Here is a 16,436-nt window from a genome sequence, read left to right as displayed (position 1 = left end):
AAAAAATGCAGAAGAGGAGCTTCTCCTAATTACTGAATACCTCTTCAATTTTGACTCAGAAATCTGCGCTAAATGTATATTATTGATTTTTTCTGAGGCATTGAATAATAACCGCTTAATCCAAATACCCTCAAACCAATGTCTCTTTTTTTAATGTCTGTAATTTCTGTTAAGAGAAACATACTTCCAAAACTACATTTTAGAATACACAAGAATGTGGCCTTTAAATTTCCTCTCAGTGCTAAATTCCATGATTCTGAAAGAAAGGAAAATCATCTTGTCTTCTTGGAATGTGAGTGGAACATGGAATCTTAAGAGATCAAAGTTGGAATGGACTGAGCATCTATTTCTCTAGTATGTGAGTCTACCATTTCCCTTTTTTTTTAACTGAATGAAATTTTAAAACTAATTCATCCAACTATTCTATTAATTCATTCAACTCTCACTTAAATGAGTGCCTCCTATGTTCCAAGCCCTGAGCAGGGGTTAGACATACAACTACCTTGTCTTATTAAGACTAACAGAGGACTATCCAGAAGACAATTGGGAATTTTTACATGGAGATGTATGGATCCACAAGCAGCATAACTATAATTTTTCAGATTCTACATAGTTTGCCCTTTCTTCTTAGTGTTTTTTACAGGAGAAACTCTTACACTGGTTTGGGAGACATTTTGTGTATACACACACACACACACACACAATTAAGAACATGGACATTATTATGAGTCAGACCTGAGTTTGCGCTGCCACTTACTAGCCATGTGACTCTAAAAAAGTTACTTAACCTCTCTAACCCTCAACTTCTCTATCTGTAAAATGGGAACACACAAAAGGTTATTGTGAGGATTAAATGAGGTAATGCGTGACGGGACACTTTTATGACACTGCCCCGGAAACACAATACATGTCTGACAAATGTTAGTTCTTGCCATTCTTATTACTTTTAATAATAACAATATAATAATAAATCAGTAGACCAGGACTTTGGAGGTTCTAGCCTTGGTTCTCCCATGAATTCACTCTGTGTTCTTTGAAAAGTCAAATTATCTCTCTGAGACTTGGTTTCTTCAAGTATAAAATAAAGGTGCCAAAGATAAATAAACAACTCCCTCCAAGTCTCATATTTCATGTCTCTTTGGTTTTAATTTGTGGTATTTCATTTCAGCAGCATATTTACCTTCTCTTATTTTGGTTTGGTTTACATTATAATTTGTCTGATTTCTCTTTGCATCTAGCCTCAGTGACAAGGGCTTCCCACCCAGGAGCCAGCTGAATAGTATAAAATAAACCAGCCTACTTTAAAAATCTGCCAATAATTACATGTCAGAAGCGACAGCAGCATAAGGACAAAGACAAAAGAAAAAAATCAACAAATAAAAACAAGAGGTCTGTTAATACAGCGTAGTTCTAGGATGTTTTTCCTAATGAAGAGATTTCCACTGCTATCATCACCATCAGTATTATGTGTGTTTATGTGACAACTCAGTGAATTGGCAGAGAAGAGCAGAGCACCATCCGCAGAGCAGCTAATGCACATCTGAGGGACGTCACCTGCAATGCTGGCCTCTTTATGGTGTCAAGCAGGAGACCGGCCCTTGTAGCCACAGCTGGGTTGACGTCCTCCACAGCCGTCAGAAAGCAGCAGAAGGCGTGTGCCAGGGAGTATTTCAGCAGGTGGTTTTTGGTCACTGAGTGAATATCCAGAAATCTACAAATTACAGCCACTTTTTCCACTGCAGTGTCAAAGGCAGAGAACAAAAAAATTGATATTTATTTAGACAGTCTGAGAAATGAGTCCATAGAGAAAAAGATAACTCTGGGCCTCCTCACATTGATTTTAAATACCGAAAGGAAACTCTAATGCCACCTTCTCCAGTGTTCTCTTTCACCTGTGCGACAGAGACCATTTCCACTCAGTACAGTATTTTTCTGCCAGGCAGCCTTAATTTAGTCCTGGGTTTTCTTTCTTCTTCTTTTTTTTTACGGCCTTTACCTTTAACTTCCAGCCACATTTCAAACCCTTCAAAATGCCTCCATGCTCATTTCTTTGTTCATTCTATAAAGGTTCTGCAGACACATTCCATAGAGGTTCTGAAGACCCCACAGGGAGGTGGGACATGCCCACCAGGGCTGGCTCTAGGTTCTTAGTATGTCATGAAATGATATGACAATCAGTCTTCCTGGGGCTATAGAAGCCACATATTTCTTCCATGAAACACATGCACCCTTACTTGATACACCTCTAATTATTCCGCAATCTATGTTAAATTATTCCAGCCACTCTTTAAACATAGCTTTATAAAACTTATAGTAGCTAGTGAAACAATATAGTTCCACGCAAAGACATTTCAGGACTTTACTTAAGCTGGTCCAGCAGCCTAGAATATTCTTTCTATTCTTTTCTGCTTATTCACACTCTACCATCCTTAAAGAGTCTGCTGCTGAAATTCCACTATTTTGTAAATTCACTCCGACCTCATAGAGTGGCCTTTCATCCCACAAACTCCTGCAAAAATACTCTTCATTTACCTATAACATTTGTGTATTTATATATAGCTATATAACATATCTTCTGTTGTGATCTTGAATTTTTTTTTTTTTAAAGAGAACTTTATTATTTTAGCTGCGCTGGGTCTTCTTTGCTGTGCGCAAGCTTTCTCTAGTTGTGGTGAGCTGGGGCTACTCTTCTTTGCAGTACACAGGCTTCTCATTGCGGTGGCTTCTCTTGTTGGGGAGCACGGGCTCTAGGCACGTGGGCTTCAGTAGCTGCAGCACACGGGCTAAGTAATTGTAGCTCATGGGCTCTAGAGCACAGGCTCAGTACTTGTGGTGCACAGGCTTAGTTGCTCCGCGGCGTGTGGGATCTTCCCGGACCAGGGATTGAACTTGTGTCCCCTGCATTGGCAGGCGGATTCTTAAGCACTGCGCCACCAAGGAAGTCCCTTGAATTATATTTATATCTTCATAGTTTCTTAACCTCTTACATGTTTATATTTGGTCTCATCAATTAAATTAGGAGCTTCTTGAGAGCAAGAATTTGCTTATACTCTTTTTTTTTTTTTTTTTTTTTTTTTCCTTCTGACTTTTTAGTTTTTTTGCTTATACTCTTTTTATTGCTCCCATGATACCTAGTACAGATGATATTTATTCAATAAATTCACTGACTCACTTATTTTTAAAATCTATATTAAGCACATTATATATAACTAAGAGATCATTCTAGGTACTTGAGGGAGATGGAAGTAGATGCAAAAATGAATTGTTATGGACTGAACACTTGTGTCCCCTCCCCAAATTGATATGTTGGAGCCTTAATTCCCAATGTGAGGGCATTTGGAGGTGGGACCTTGGAAGGTAATTTGGTTTAGATGCAGTCATGAGCGTAGGCTGCCATTATGAGATTCGTGTCCTTATATATAATAAAAGGAAAGGAGACGAGAGTTCTTTCTCTCTCTCTCTCTACCATGTAAGGATACAGAGAGAAGAGAAGCCAGGAAGGGAGCCTTCACTGAGGAACCAAATAGGCTGGAGCCTTGATCTTGGATTTTCCAGCCCTTTGAACTGTGAGAAATTAATTTCTGTTGTTTAAGCTCCCCAGTCTATGTTACTCTGTTATGGCAGCCCAAGCAGACTACTGCGTGAAATCATTCACAGGTCTTGACTTCAAAGTCAAGTCAACTAAAAGAGATAAGACGGGTACAACTATAACTGAAATGTAATATAAAAGGTTGTAACTGCCACTAATGAGGCAGAAATAAAATGCTATGGGAGATCAGGGGATAAAGAAATGACTTTCCACCAATAGAACCGAGAAAGCGGAACTCACTGGGGGCGTCTGAAGGTTCATGAAATGGAGGTGGCATTTGAATGGACCCTTGAATGGAAGAGGATTTTGGATGGAGAGCACAGGATGGCCAACACATGTATGAAGGGAAGCGGAGGCAATGGAGAAATAGCAATGGTATGGGTAGAAGGAAGAGTGGGAAATGAGGCTGCAAACACTTGCAGTTAGACCATGGGGAGCCCTGAATGTCAGTTTAAGGAGTCTGAACTTTATTCTCTAGGCATTGAAAACCCACTAAAATTTTTTGAGTAGAAAAGCAACATAATCAGAGCTGTGACTCAGAAGATAAATTTGGCAATAATCCAATCCTTAAATTGTAATGAACGAGCATAGTTAAATATTTACCTGCTTTATCTGTATTCAAATGCTTATAAAATGTTGCCAATACCATGTAGTCTTCTGCTGCGAAGTTTTCCCCTAATTTCATACCACATCATATGCTATCACATACATAAACCAGCCCCCAGGATTCATGGGGCATTAAAAGCAAGAACTCTTTGAGGTGATCAGATACTTGGGAACTGAACTCAAAGTATTGTAGTTAATTCACCTGATGGAACTTTCATTTCTCTGTGAAATTTTTGAGACAGTAAAAAATATGGAACCATTCTGACAAGGCAGACTGTGGAATGCCAACCCTGCTTGCTGCCCCGAGAACAGGAGTACCAGCAGATTAGAGTGACAGTGAGACCAGCAGATGTAAGACTAAGAGAACACATCCCGGTTCCTTCCTTACCATGTTCCTCTAGGAACTTGCCATTCTAAGCACTAGGAATTATACCCATCACTGCACCAGACTAAGCCCCTGATGCTCCAATGACAGGAGTACAACAGCAGAGCTTCTCAAACTTCACTGAGTTACCTAGAGAACTTGTTAGAAATATACACTTCTGGCCTCACCTCCTGAGATTCTGATTCAGTAGGTCTAGAATGGGGCCCCAAAACCTGCATTTTTAACAAACATTCCCAGGTACTCCAAGGCTGACTACATAATTTATCATTCAAGCCAGGATCCATTTGAGAGTAAAGAGGGGTGCAATTAATAAACACACCTGGACAACAGGCATAAACTGGGACTACCCTAGACAAATCTGCACAGGGTTGACCTACCTAAGGACCACTGTGAACAATCCTATTATCAGGGGAGCTAAACTAAGCAGAGCTACCAAAGAACACTAGCCAGCAGGACAATGCCTTCTAAAAAGAAGGGAGGAAAAGGGAGGGCCAAAAAGAGATGTCATGACGGGACATCTGGTTTACCTTGCGACCCAGAGAGAATTGTTAAGCTAATACAGAGGTACCTGCTTCAAACCTCATCTTCCAGTCTTTGCTGTTGAAATTGCCATTTATGATTGTCCAAAAGATGTCAGCACCATGAGGAAGTGACAAAGCATGAAGAAGGAGAGGAACTGCCAATGAGGACAGCTGGGAGAATTCCGATTTGACCACTCTCCACAGGCTGGGGAATCAAGAAGAAGCAAAGTGGTTACAGTTAAGATCATCTTTCTAGGAAAAAAATCCTATTATCTTAGTTTATGGGAAGTGTAGTTAACAGATGGCTGGGAGGGATGCTTTTGGTGAAATTCCACTTATTCACAAGACTATAATCCTCTGATAAACTGTTCCTATGCTCTTTTCCTATGTTAATTTTTTAAAGGAATTACTTTTATGTAATAACATAGAAAAACACTACCAGTTAACATTGCATTTTTTAACACAAAAATTAAAAATTGTATATTATAAATTCAGGGACATAAATTAACAATGACTATTAAATAATAACTGATATTAGTTATGTTAAGATGATGGGGTGATTAGTGATTTTTTGAAATTTTCTTACAGTGAACATCTGGAGAATTTTGTTGGTTTTGTCTACCCAGCAGCCTTTTCCTCTTATTCTAACACAGAACAATTTTTTTTCTATTAAGAACAGCCTCTCCGCCAACCGGCAGGGCTGTCAATCAAGTTCCCTCACTTCTCTATCCTAAGAGTGAACGCAAAACCCAGGGTGATCAAAATAGTTCAATGTCATGAAGAACAGTTAGCCGAGGGATGGGCATGTGACCCAAGCATGGGAAGGCTAGCATCCTTCTTCCGGGGTTTGGTATGTACTCTGAAATCTCAAGAATGAAATGTGATGTCGACCTAGAGCTGCTAGCAGCCCTCCCTCTTTCCCACCTCACAGGGACAGCCTACTGAGAAGAAGCCAACACAGACAGAACTAGGCTAAGTGATGGGGAGGGAGGGAGAAGGGGGTGGGGGAAGAGAAAGAGAAAAAAATGGAGAGAGGCAGGGAGAGAGAGAGAGGTAGTATCCCTGGTAACATTTTATGAGTACTTGCCATTCCTAAAACCAGTCCACTACTGGTCCGAAACGTACCTTAGCAAGTTTAAGCTAAGTCCCTATCAATGTATACCAGAATAATTCTGAACATATATTTTTAGTAATAATGTTTTCAATTTTTTTACTCAATTATTTCAAGTATGCCCTCTGATTGTTTTCATTTTGTTTTATTTTGTTTTGTTTTCTATTTGGCTCCAGAGTTAATATCAGAATCAAAACTACATTTAACTTTAAAAAAAAATCATAATGCAGCACTAAGAGAAGGGAGAAGTGACACATTATCTCCATTTTACAGAGAACATATTGAGGTACATGTCACTAGAGGGCCTTGTCTTTGAGAAGACATACCACAGCTATGGAATGAAAAGGATTAACTTTCAAACACAGTGTGCTTCATCCTAATAGTAGAAATCAGATAAATGTAGATCTAATCGCAAGGCTGCCATTCATTAGCTGTGTAACCAAGTGTAAATTTCGTAACTTCTTTGAACTTTTGTTTCCTCCCAATGCTGGCTGTATTAAATGAAATCATACACAGTACTTGACACAGAGTAGGTACTCAAAAAGCTCAAGCTACCGTTACCACTGTGTGATAAGGGATGATGCTCCCAGAGTACAAGAGTGAATAAGCCTGATGAAGAATGCATGGGAATGCCCTCACGGAACTTGCAATCTAGTTGAAGGAGGCAAAGCGCACACATCCAGCACTAGCAGAAAACCATCTCAGTGACAAAAATTCTGGATTTGGCCAGTGACATACAGCTCTCCCAGTTCTATAAGGTAGTCTTGTTTGAAAAAAGGAAGCGTGTCCCTTCCCCAAATCCCTTCCTTGTCCACCATGGCTTTTGTGTCAGGGTGGTACTTTGGGGAAAAATCTGACCTATGAAGCCCAAAGGCTGAGGCAGAGATCCCACGGCACCCAGAGTCCAAATGGCCTGAGTATGTGTCTGGTAAAGGTCGCTTTAACAGCAGAAGTCAGCCCACCTGGTATCCCCACTCCCTAGAAGGATCGGCGCTTCTGTCTAACTCTGGACACTGTCCCTTCACTGCCTCTGCCTGGACTTGCTGCTTATGTCGTCCCCCACACTGATCCTTTCAGATCCTTCCCACTCCTCCCCCACCTCCAGGTCAGCCACATCTACCTTTCCTCTGGCTCCTCCCATCACACCTATAGAATCCCCATTTTATAATAAGGAAACATCTTTAGATCCCCCATTTTTCCCAAGATGTGCTTCTGTCCTGGGTTGAATAGTGTCCCACTGAAAAATATTCATGTCTACCAGAACCTCAGATTGTGGCCTTACTTGGAAATAGGATCTTTGTAGGTGTCATTAGTTAAGATGAGGTTACAATGGATTCAGGTGGGTCCTAAATCTAATGACTAGTGACCTAATAAGAGGAGAGGACACACAGGCAGGCAGGAGAATGCACCAGGTGAAGACAGAGGCAGAGACTAGAGTGATGTATCTACAAGCCATGGAAGGCCAAGGACGGCTGACAACCACCAGAAGCTAGGGGAGAGGCAGAGAAGGATGATGTCCTCGAGCCTTCAGAGGGAGCACAGTCCTGCCAACACTGTGATTTTGGATTTCTAGCCTCCAGAAATATAAGGAAAAAAATTTCTGTTGTTATAAGCCACTCAGTTTGTGGTAATTTGTTATGGCAGCCTAGGAAACTAATACAGCTTCCCCCTCCACCTTAGCTGAAACCTGACATCTTCCTGGTAACACAATTTCCCCTTAACCCTCTCTACAAGTCTTCACCCTAGTCTTCACGAGCTCCAAATGATCCTTGCTTCCCACGACTTCCTCCAGGCCTTCTCTTACCAATCTCTTCCTTTTGAAACCCATGCCATCTACTTACAGGGTCCTCTCCCCACCCCTTGCTGAATGTGGTCTCCTGTTGGTCTTCCCCCCTCACCCAAGCCTCTTCCAATGCCTTTAGTGAATCCAGCCGTGGTCTCATAGATCCCCCTCTTCCTCAATCACAGTGGCCTTTATCTCTACTCTATTGGAGGAGCCACTGACCTCACCTCTCGAAGACAGAACACTCAGTTCCCACCTCTGATCCTGACTTGGGCTTCTCTTCCCTCTTTTCTATACTCTTCTCCCAAACATCAAACCTCTCCTGGCTTCGCTTGCCTCCAGTCTTAGACTGAATCCCAGAGTCGACCATTTCGTCACTCTGGAATTCCTCATCCCTCTGACCTTCCACCATAATCAAAGCACTAATCCCCACTCCCGAAATAAACCCATTACGCACTTTCTCTCATCCACTCCCAGGCCCAGGAGCACTGGCGAAGAGACACGCAAATTCTTCCTTACCTGGTCCATCACAAACGGGTGCTAGCTAACTTCAGCTGGACCCCGAAGCTGGCGCTTCTTTTATCATTTCTTGCTGACTCCCTACTGCTTCCCTCACGTGATCTGTTTCATACTTTTTTTCCATGTTCTTCAAGCTCCCAACCCAATCTCTATCCCCTCCCCCCCCCCCAGAGAAAGACACTAGCACCTACTATTCTTAAGGGTTCAGTCACTTGTTATGAACTCCCCGTGACACTTTATTTCTCTTTTCCTAAAAATGGATCTCCTTTCAAAGGATAAAGCCTCCTTCCTCTTTTCCACCCACCCTTTGTTCTTGATCAATTGCTCTTGTCTTCCACGACCAGGCTCCACCAGCTACTCCCTTTCCGCTAACCCTTTCCACTGACCACCAATGTTCCAAACCTTTTTATCCTAAAAACTCTTGATATCCATTCCTTTTCCCCTCTAAGTATCTGGTCTTTCCCTCCTCTTCTAACAAACTTTTCAGAAGAAAGTTCTGTGTTACATCTCTACATTCACAAAGCCCTTGCAAGCTCTCTGCATACCCTTAAATGTGGATGGTTCCCAAGGATCTCTTTTCTCCATACTCATGCTGTTAAAGTACAACTCTGACCCTGTTCACTCTTTTAAGATCTTTTGTAGATCTCCAAACACCGTTAAGTAAAGTATCTTCAAGGAGACTTTCACTCTTAGGTCTCAACCTCCAGCCTCATTTTCCATTACTCCGCTAAAACCACATCATGCAGCAAAAAATAAAACTTTGGTGTCACTAAGTATGCCCTACTCATTTCTTGTCCCTTCTTTCCAACTCTGTCATCTGTTTACTCTTGATAATCTCACTTCCCACAAATGTCCAGCCCATCTCAAATCTCTGTCAATTTTTTACCATTATTTGAATGCCCATATACAAATGGTATCTGCTCCTCAGCCAGAAATGACCCCTCCCACCTCTGAACTATATGAAACAGGCATCCATCACACATCCCTTGTATTGACAGTGACTCATATATACACATATCTTAGTTTATCCAAGAGCGCAGTCCACTTTACACTTATTCTTTTGAGGTTATTATGAAAACTCCCCCTCATCACTTCAAAAGTAGACCAATTTGGGAAGTAAATTATGTGGTCACTTTTTTCCAAACTAGATACAAATTCCCAAAGTGCCTAGAATAATAATGTATATAGTAAGCCCTCAATAATATTTGTTGAAAGAACAAATAGATAATTGAACAAAATGAGTACAGACAGAGCCTCAACGGGTTTTGTCACCAAGTTAACCTGAACCGAACTTTTCTTTTTTGAATCATCTCACTTGCTTACGTATAAATGAGGCTAATATTTTTCTGACTTACTTCCAGGAAGATTGTAACAGTTATTTTAAGGTTCTCAAGGAAGAAAAACATTATGTATATCTAGGGCAATATTTTATTATTTTTCTCGAAATGCTTCAGCTGTCTCTAAAAAATAGTCAGACAATATAGGGAGAGATTTTAGATGTCTATTAGCAGTTCTACTTCAAGTAAGAGATTGAGTAAATCTTACTCAATTATACTAGGTATATATTAAGTTAGTACCCGTTGACATTTCTGTAGCATACATTATAATCTTAAGCCATCTAACAACTGAAAGGCATAAAATAATCCTTATTTTTCCTTTTCTATTGCTACAGTATCTACCAAAGAAAATGCTATTCCTCATATTGACATACTTAAAAATTAGACTATGTAAAAGAAATAGAAGTAGTTTTCCATAGGCATTTAGCCTGTCCTGGATAAAAGAAATAACCCAATTAGTTTGTAAGTCTTATTCTAACATTGATTTTCACAGCTAACGGCTAAATATAAACAAACAGAAAGAACTATTAGGAAGACATACCTTGCAATCAACATATGATCCTGAATGTAGGCTAAAAATTGAGGATGATCTTTTCTAGCAATGTATAAACACTCTCCATGTAGACAGAGGATCTTCAGGCAATTGAGCATATTGAAAAGAATGTCTGGCTCTTCAAACTTAGCCATTTCCTATGCAAAGAATCACACATTTACTGAGTTATCTAAAATAACAATGCTACCAAATAAAATATTCAAATATCTCAAAAAATATACCTGGAAAATGGTGTATATTAGTCTTAACGTTACTGGAAGCTGTTGGTAGCAAAACTTCCTTTCAGTATCATTCTTTATTGCTGGGAAGAAACAATTGCACAAAGGTTAGCAAAACTCCTTTCTCCCACTGTTCATGAACTGATCAAGACTGTAAAATGAAGAGGAGTAAAAATAGAAATAGAACATATTAAAAAGTGTTCACGTAATGTGTTTATTTGCTCTGCGTGTGAGCACATATCCTTTCCATGATGCAAGCGCAGGAAACCTTCTCCTGATAGATTCAGGATCCTCAGCTCCCACCTTCCACTGCATATTCAGATACCTTTGATTCCCTGAAGCAACTCCAGCCCAGCCCTATGCTCCTGTGTGCAGCCAGTTCTGCTGATACCTGGAGGGGCCTGGGGCCCTGGCTAGGTTTGCCTTCCTAACCGAAAGGGAGATAAGCAGGTATTACAGAGAGCTACACAAGCTGTATTAGCATCTAAGGAGAGATTTATCCCACGACTCACATGTACAATATTCACACATGCACAGGACTCACATGTGTAAGAAGGGAGCCTTTTAAAGAACTTGAGCATATTCAGATCAGAACTACTCATGGTTTTATCTTCCTGTGAGGGGCTCTATAAAGATCTTTGCCTCTACAGTGGGGGGGTGGGGGGAGGGTGGGTATATTATAAATGAGGCATGCTAGAGAAAAAAATTCACGAGTTAACCAGACGTAGAAACTACTGTAAAATGATTTCAAATCACCATTATAAGTTTTGGCAATTCCTAGGATCAGAGACAGCTGGTGTCAAACCCTCTCGGTGTATCTTGGTGCCTATGCTAGTTTACTGGTGTATTTTAAGTACTTTTTATCAGCACTCAACTCTATTTTGTCTAGCATGAAAAAATGTTTTTAAATATTTTTAGTGGAGGACATATCTGACTGCTACAAGAAAGAGGCACCAGGCCACAAAATGCAGAAACAGCCAACACTCTAGAAAGAGGGGGAAACCGCAGAACATGTGTCAACAGAGCGCCCGCCTAATCTCAGGATGGAGGACTCAAGACCGCCACCTGAAGACCCACAAAGCAGAAGAAGGATCAGGGTGCCTAGCAGCAGGGAAGGCTGGTCTTGCAAGAAAACTCCTTTTCCCTGAGGAGACAAAGGATAACTGTGTCCTGCAAGACAGCAGAGAGCAAAAGAAGGAAAACAGACCAGAAGCTGTGACCAGAGCCTGAGGTAGTGTTTGGGGGAGATGAATAGAGCAAACGTTTAAATAAGTGAAGTTTACAAACAATTGAGCAAAGGAAAGTAATTTAGAAAAACAAATTGCTTAATTTTAACATTGTTCAAATAAAATGTTGCGTATACGTTTAAATGGCAGTTAATTGATTTATGTGCTATGTCAGGTTTAACAAATATATTTATATATAAAGAGTACAGGTTATTGGATCATTAGTGAAATCCTTGCTTCCGTTAAGCACTAATGCCTGATAGAAACAGGGCCCTGGGATCTAGTCTCCACCCTGCCACTAACTAGTTGTACGATATTTGGGTTTCCAATTCGCAGTCCCCACCCCAGATATACCCAGAATCAGGGGTGAGGGGGTGGAACTCATTCCGTTTTGTTTGTGTTTCAACTCCTCTGATGCCCCTGACGCTCCGTTACAGTTTTGGAAGCATATTCAGTATAAAGCATAAATCAGGAATGAGTAACACACGCTGCGTGACCACGGGCAAGTTGCTTAACCCCTCTTGGATGTACCTTCCTCATCTTCAAAGTGGGAAGGCTGACCTACATCAGCAGGTTTCAAACTTCTTTCTATGAACCGCTTTGCTGAAAGACAATCTTACTTAGAATTCCAGCGTAGGAAACTGCACGAGTCAGAGCACTCTGGTTGAAGCAGGGTGGGGAGCCTGGGTCTTTATCATTTGCCCATATCCTCTCACCAATTGCCACCCCAATTAAGGACGGTCAAAAGGAAACAACATGGAGATTTACAACTCCAAGCACACGCTGAAAACCAATGAAACAGGTTATCTTAGATGTTCCCTCATCTAAGTTTCAATGGTTCTAAATAGTGTGAGTCAACATACACATCCTCAACTAACTATACAATTTATGCTGAAGCAGTTAGTTTCAACCTCGCATTTTGTACTAACGATGTAGTTACCTTGGTCTGATAAGACACCCCATGAGTTGCAATGAGCCCCACAAAATAGTCACTTAATAATGTTTGCCATTCACTGAAGAAGTGATGGAAAGCTTCCCAAACTTTGGTTCTGGGGAGTGGGCTCTCCAGGGGCCAGCTCATCTAACAGTTCAGGAGAGCAGAAGCAGGAAGATACAAATTCCAAGAGTGCCACAGTGCGGATCCATAAATCAGGCTTTCCCTGAGGCATGTGGAGTCACATCCTAAATTCCCGAAACTTCTTCAGAGTTTGGGGCGCTGGAGATGATTCCAGGCCTGCCTGTCATCTAGCTGGTCCAATTCGCCTACACAGAGCCTTTAAGCAAACTAGAAGGAGGTCATCCCTCTTCCCAGCTCTCAGCAGAGCCAACTAGCCTTAGAGTATGACTTGTACATCTATTCACGTTGAGCCCATCCAGGGTCTCAGCCAAGCCCCTGGGGCACAGAAGCTGCATGAGCTCAACTTTGGTCACCACTATCCAAAAACATTGTGCTTTGGCTAAACGCTCTAAGTGGCTAGCAAGAGTCTTGACACCCTCCACTTGGGCCCTTCATCCTTGGTTCACAGCTACTTCTCCACAGAGAACATGATTCACTATATGTAGAAGTGATGCTTTCACGGACAGGGTGGGTTTTTATCAATTACAAGCTCCTGCTGCCAGAAATATGCTCAGTGACCCCTGTTTTATTAGAATCACATCCTGCGAGGCCCCATGTGGTGACATAGGCCATGCTGGCTGAGGTCCTCCTGCTGTACCTGCCAGCCCTGTGCCGATACGCACCTCCCACAGACACACCCATGCTCTTTTTATAATTTCATGTACTTGGCTACTTGTCCCTTAATGGTTTTCTAAAATGTTGACATGTTAGGCATATTTGGCCAATATTAGCATTAAGTTTTATATTTTTAATTTCCTCTAGCATTTGACCAGTTATTACAGCACACGTGGAATAGTAGACAACTGTTGTGTGCATAAAGCTGTATGTCCCTTGTCTCTCCTACGAAGCTGATATGTGGATGTGTTTTACTATCGCCTTGTTTTGTATATCACTGAGGTGCACTATACTGTGTAAATAGACTATTTTGAATAATCTCTACATGCTGGCTTGAATTCAGAAGAAAATGGATCAAGGAAATGGATATATTTTTTCTTCTAAAGCTTATTAAATTTTCATAACAAGTAATCATCTTTGTCTTTGCAGGAAAAAGTTCCCAGTGACCTATTTTGTGGTGTTTCTTTTCAAAAAGAAAAGCCGAAAGATTAGTTAACAACAACAAAAAGCACATCCCAGATCTGTTCACTTCATAATCCTGAGACAAATGGTTCATTTGCACAAGTCTGTACTAAGGAACCCAAGTCTGAACTTGCCCAAGTCGATGGTGATCTAAGAAACCCGAGTTCTGAGTGTTGGGCCTGTGCAAACCGGGATGTGCACGCCGCGCTCCCCATCAGCCCGAGTTCACCCACCAGCATGTTCCATGGGCTCCGCGCGATTGCCTGGATTCTCCTCGTGCTTGGTTGCTGGATTCTCCTCCTCCTCGCCTTCCGGGCCTATAATAAACTCTGGTCTGGAAGAAAGCAGGCTATCCTCAAGGCTGTCTGTGGGCTCCTGAAACAAACACGACAAGCAGCCGGATGAGCAGCCCTTTGAGGATGCACGGGTCCCCTTAGTTCAACAAAGATGGATGAGCACCTGCTGCATCCCAGGCCTTGTGCTGAGCCCCTGAGGGCAAAGGCACCTGCCTCCAGAGAGACTTGAACTTACTGCCATAATCGTTAAAGGAAATTTGAATCAGCTGCTTTCTGAAACATTTTCATTCCCCTAAAATAAGTATGAGGAAAAAAAAATCTCAAAAACATTGTTAAATCTTCCTAGGCATGCTTTCTCATCTCTGCTGTAATCCCTGTGATCACGTCCCACTTGCCAAGTGACTCCAATCCATGCTCATTTTGTTCAATCACAGCACTTAATTAGTAGAGAATAATAAGGAATTCACACCAATATATTTAGATGCAAATACTGGTTGCTGTGGGAGGTCATATTTTTAGGAGCAAGAAGTTTCTATAACATGTGAGTTAAAGAGATCTAGGTATGGCAACCCAAGTGTCTACCAACAGATGAATAGATAGACAAAATGCAGTAAATACATGCAATGGAATATTATTCACCCTTAAAAGGGAAGGAAATTCGGACACATGCCGTGACATGAATGGACCTTGAGGACATTATGCTAAGTAAGATAAGCCAGTCAAAAAAGGACAAATATTATATTACTCCACTTATATGAGGTATCTACAGGAGTCAAACTCAGAGAACAGAAAGTAAAATGGTGGTTTCCAGGGGTAAAGGGGAGGAGGAATGGGCACTGTTGTTTGATGGGTATAGAGTTTCCATTTTGCAAGACAAAAAGATTGGTTGCACAGCAATGTGAATATACTTAACACTATATCTGTATATCTATATATAGATATATGACAAGCTGAAAAACGGGTGGAAAAGACTTAAAGAGAGAGAGAGCACGCGTGCACTAGGAACAGCTACCATTTAAAATGTCCATCTGTAGTTATCCTCCTATTCCAGTTTTATTCTTTCTTTCAAGTTCCACCTTCAATATCCTCTTTTAAAATCAGCCTCTTTTAGGGGAAAGGTTGGGGGGAGGGATAAATTAGGAGTTTGGGATTAACATATACACAGTACTATATATAAAAGTCAACAAGGACCTACTGTATAGCACAGGGAACTGTACTCAATATTCTGTAATAACCTATATGGGACAAGAATCTGAAGAAGAATGGATATATGTATGTGCATAACTGAATGACTTTGCTGTACACCTGAAACTACCACCACATTGTAAATCAACGATACTTCAATACAAAGTAAAAATTAAATTAAAAAAAATTTTTAATAAAATTTTAAAATATCCTCTTTAGCTAATACTTTAACCAGTAATTACTTTAACCAGTAATTTGAAGAATTACCTGACAGCCAGCTCATAGCAAGAAGGAGGTAAAGACTGATGGGATACATGAAGGACACACAGAAGAAAGAAACCAGTGCTAAAACAGTGTCTGGGAGGGTTCTGGAGAATATCTTTACCAGTTTCACAGTTTTGCTGAGGCTGGCCCTGTTCCTTGATCAACCACGAACAAGACACTAAATCAAAGTATAAACTGAGTTTCATAAGATTTCACATGGTGAAAAGTCTCCTGCTGCATATTGACTCTTCTGCACACACCCAGGAACTCAGGTATAATTCTCTGTGAATGGCAGCATCATCAGCTCCCAAGCCAGAAAACACGGATTTGTCCTCAACTGTTCCATCGCTATACGCTAACTAAACACCAAGGGCTGTTGATTCCCTTTCCTAGAAATCTGTCAGGCCCACGCCTTGTCTTCATCACCATCATCACTGCTTTAGTTCAGGCTCTCCTGTTTCTTCCCTGAGTGACCGCATTAACCTTCTGACTAGATTCCTGTCCCCGGCATCCAAATCCTCTAATCTCTTTCTTACACTAGCAGAATCTCAAATTCGTCGAATTATATCAACACCCTGATTAAAATTCTTCAGGATTCCCCCATTGTCACCAAGATAAAAGCCTACTTCTTAGTCTGGCAGACAGAGCC

The 16,436-nt window shown here is 41.1% G+C and overlaps 1 protein-coding gene across 3 annotated transcripts in view; it reads right to left on the bottom strand.

Annotated features, from left to right (window-relative positions):
- UNC79 (unc-79 homolog, NALCN channel complex subunit) overlaps window positions 1-16,436 on the bottom strand; it is a 201,067-nt gene that overhangs the window by 95,760 nt on the left and 88,871 nt on the right. For all 3 annotated transcript variants that reach the window (XM_057732406.1, XM_057732407.1, XM_057732408.1), the window contains 5 exons: window positions 14,276-14,417; window positions 10,626-10,705; window positions 10,393-10,541; window positions 5,149-5,306; window positions 1,555-1,736 (listed from right to left, as the gene is read on the bottom strand). In XM_057732406.1, the coding sequence (XP_057588389.1) occupies window positions 1,555-1,736; window positions 5,149-5,306; window positions 10,393-10,541; window positions 10,626-10,705; window positions 14,276-14,417 (711 nt within the window). The remainder of the gene's footprint in view (window positions 1-1,554; window positions 1,737-5,148; window positions 5,307-10,392; window positions 10,542-10,625; window positions 10,706-14,275; window positions 14,418-16,436) is intronic.

The sequence above is a fragment of the Hippopotamus amphibius genome, chromosome 4, assembly GCF_030028045.1.
Source record: "Hippopotamus amphibius kiboko isolate mHipAmp2 chromosome 4, mHipAmp2.hap2, whole genome shotgun sequence".
NCBI classification, from domain to species: domain Eukaryota; kingdom Metazoa; phylum Chordata; class Mammalia; order Artiodactyla; family Hippopotamidae; genus Hippopotamus; species Hippopotamus amphibius.
Note: the sequence above shows the minus strand (reverse complement) of the source record. Positions and strands in the feature narration are given on the sequence as shown.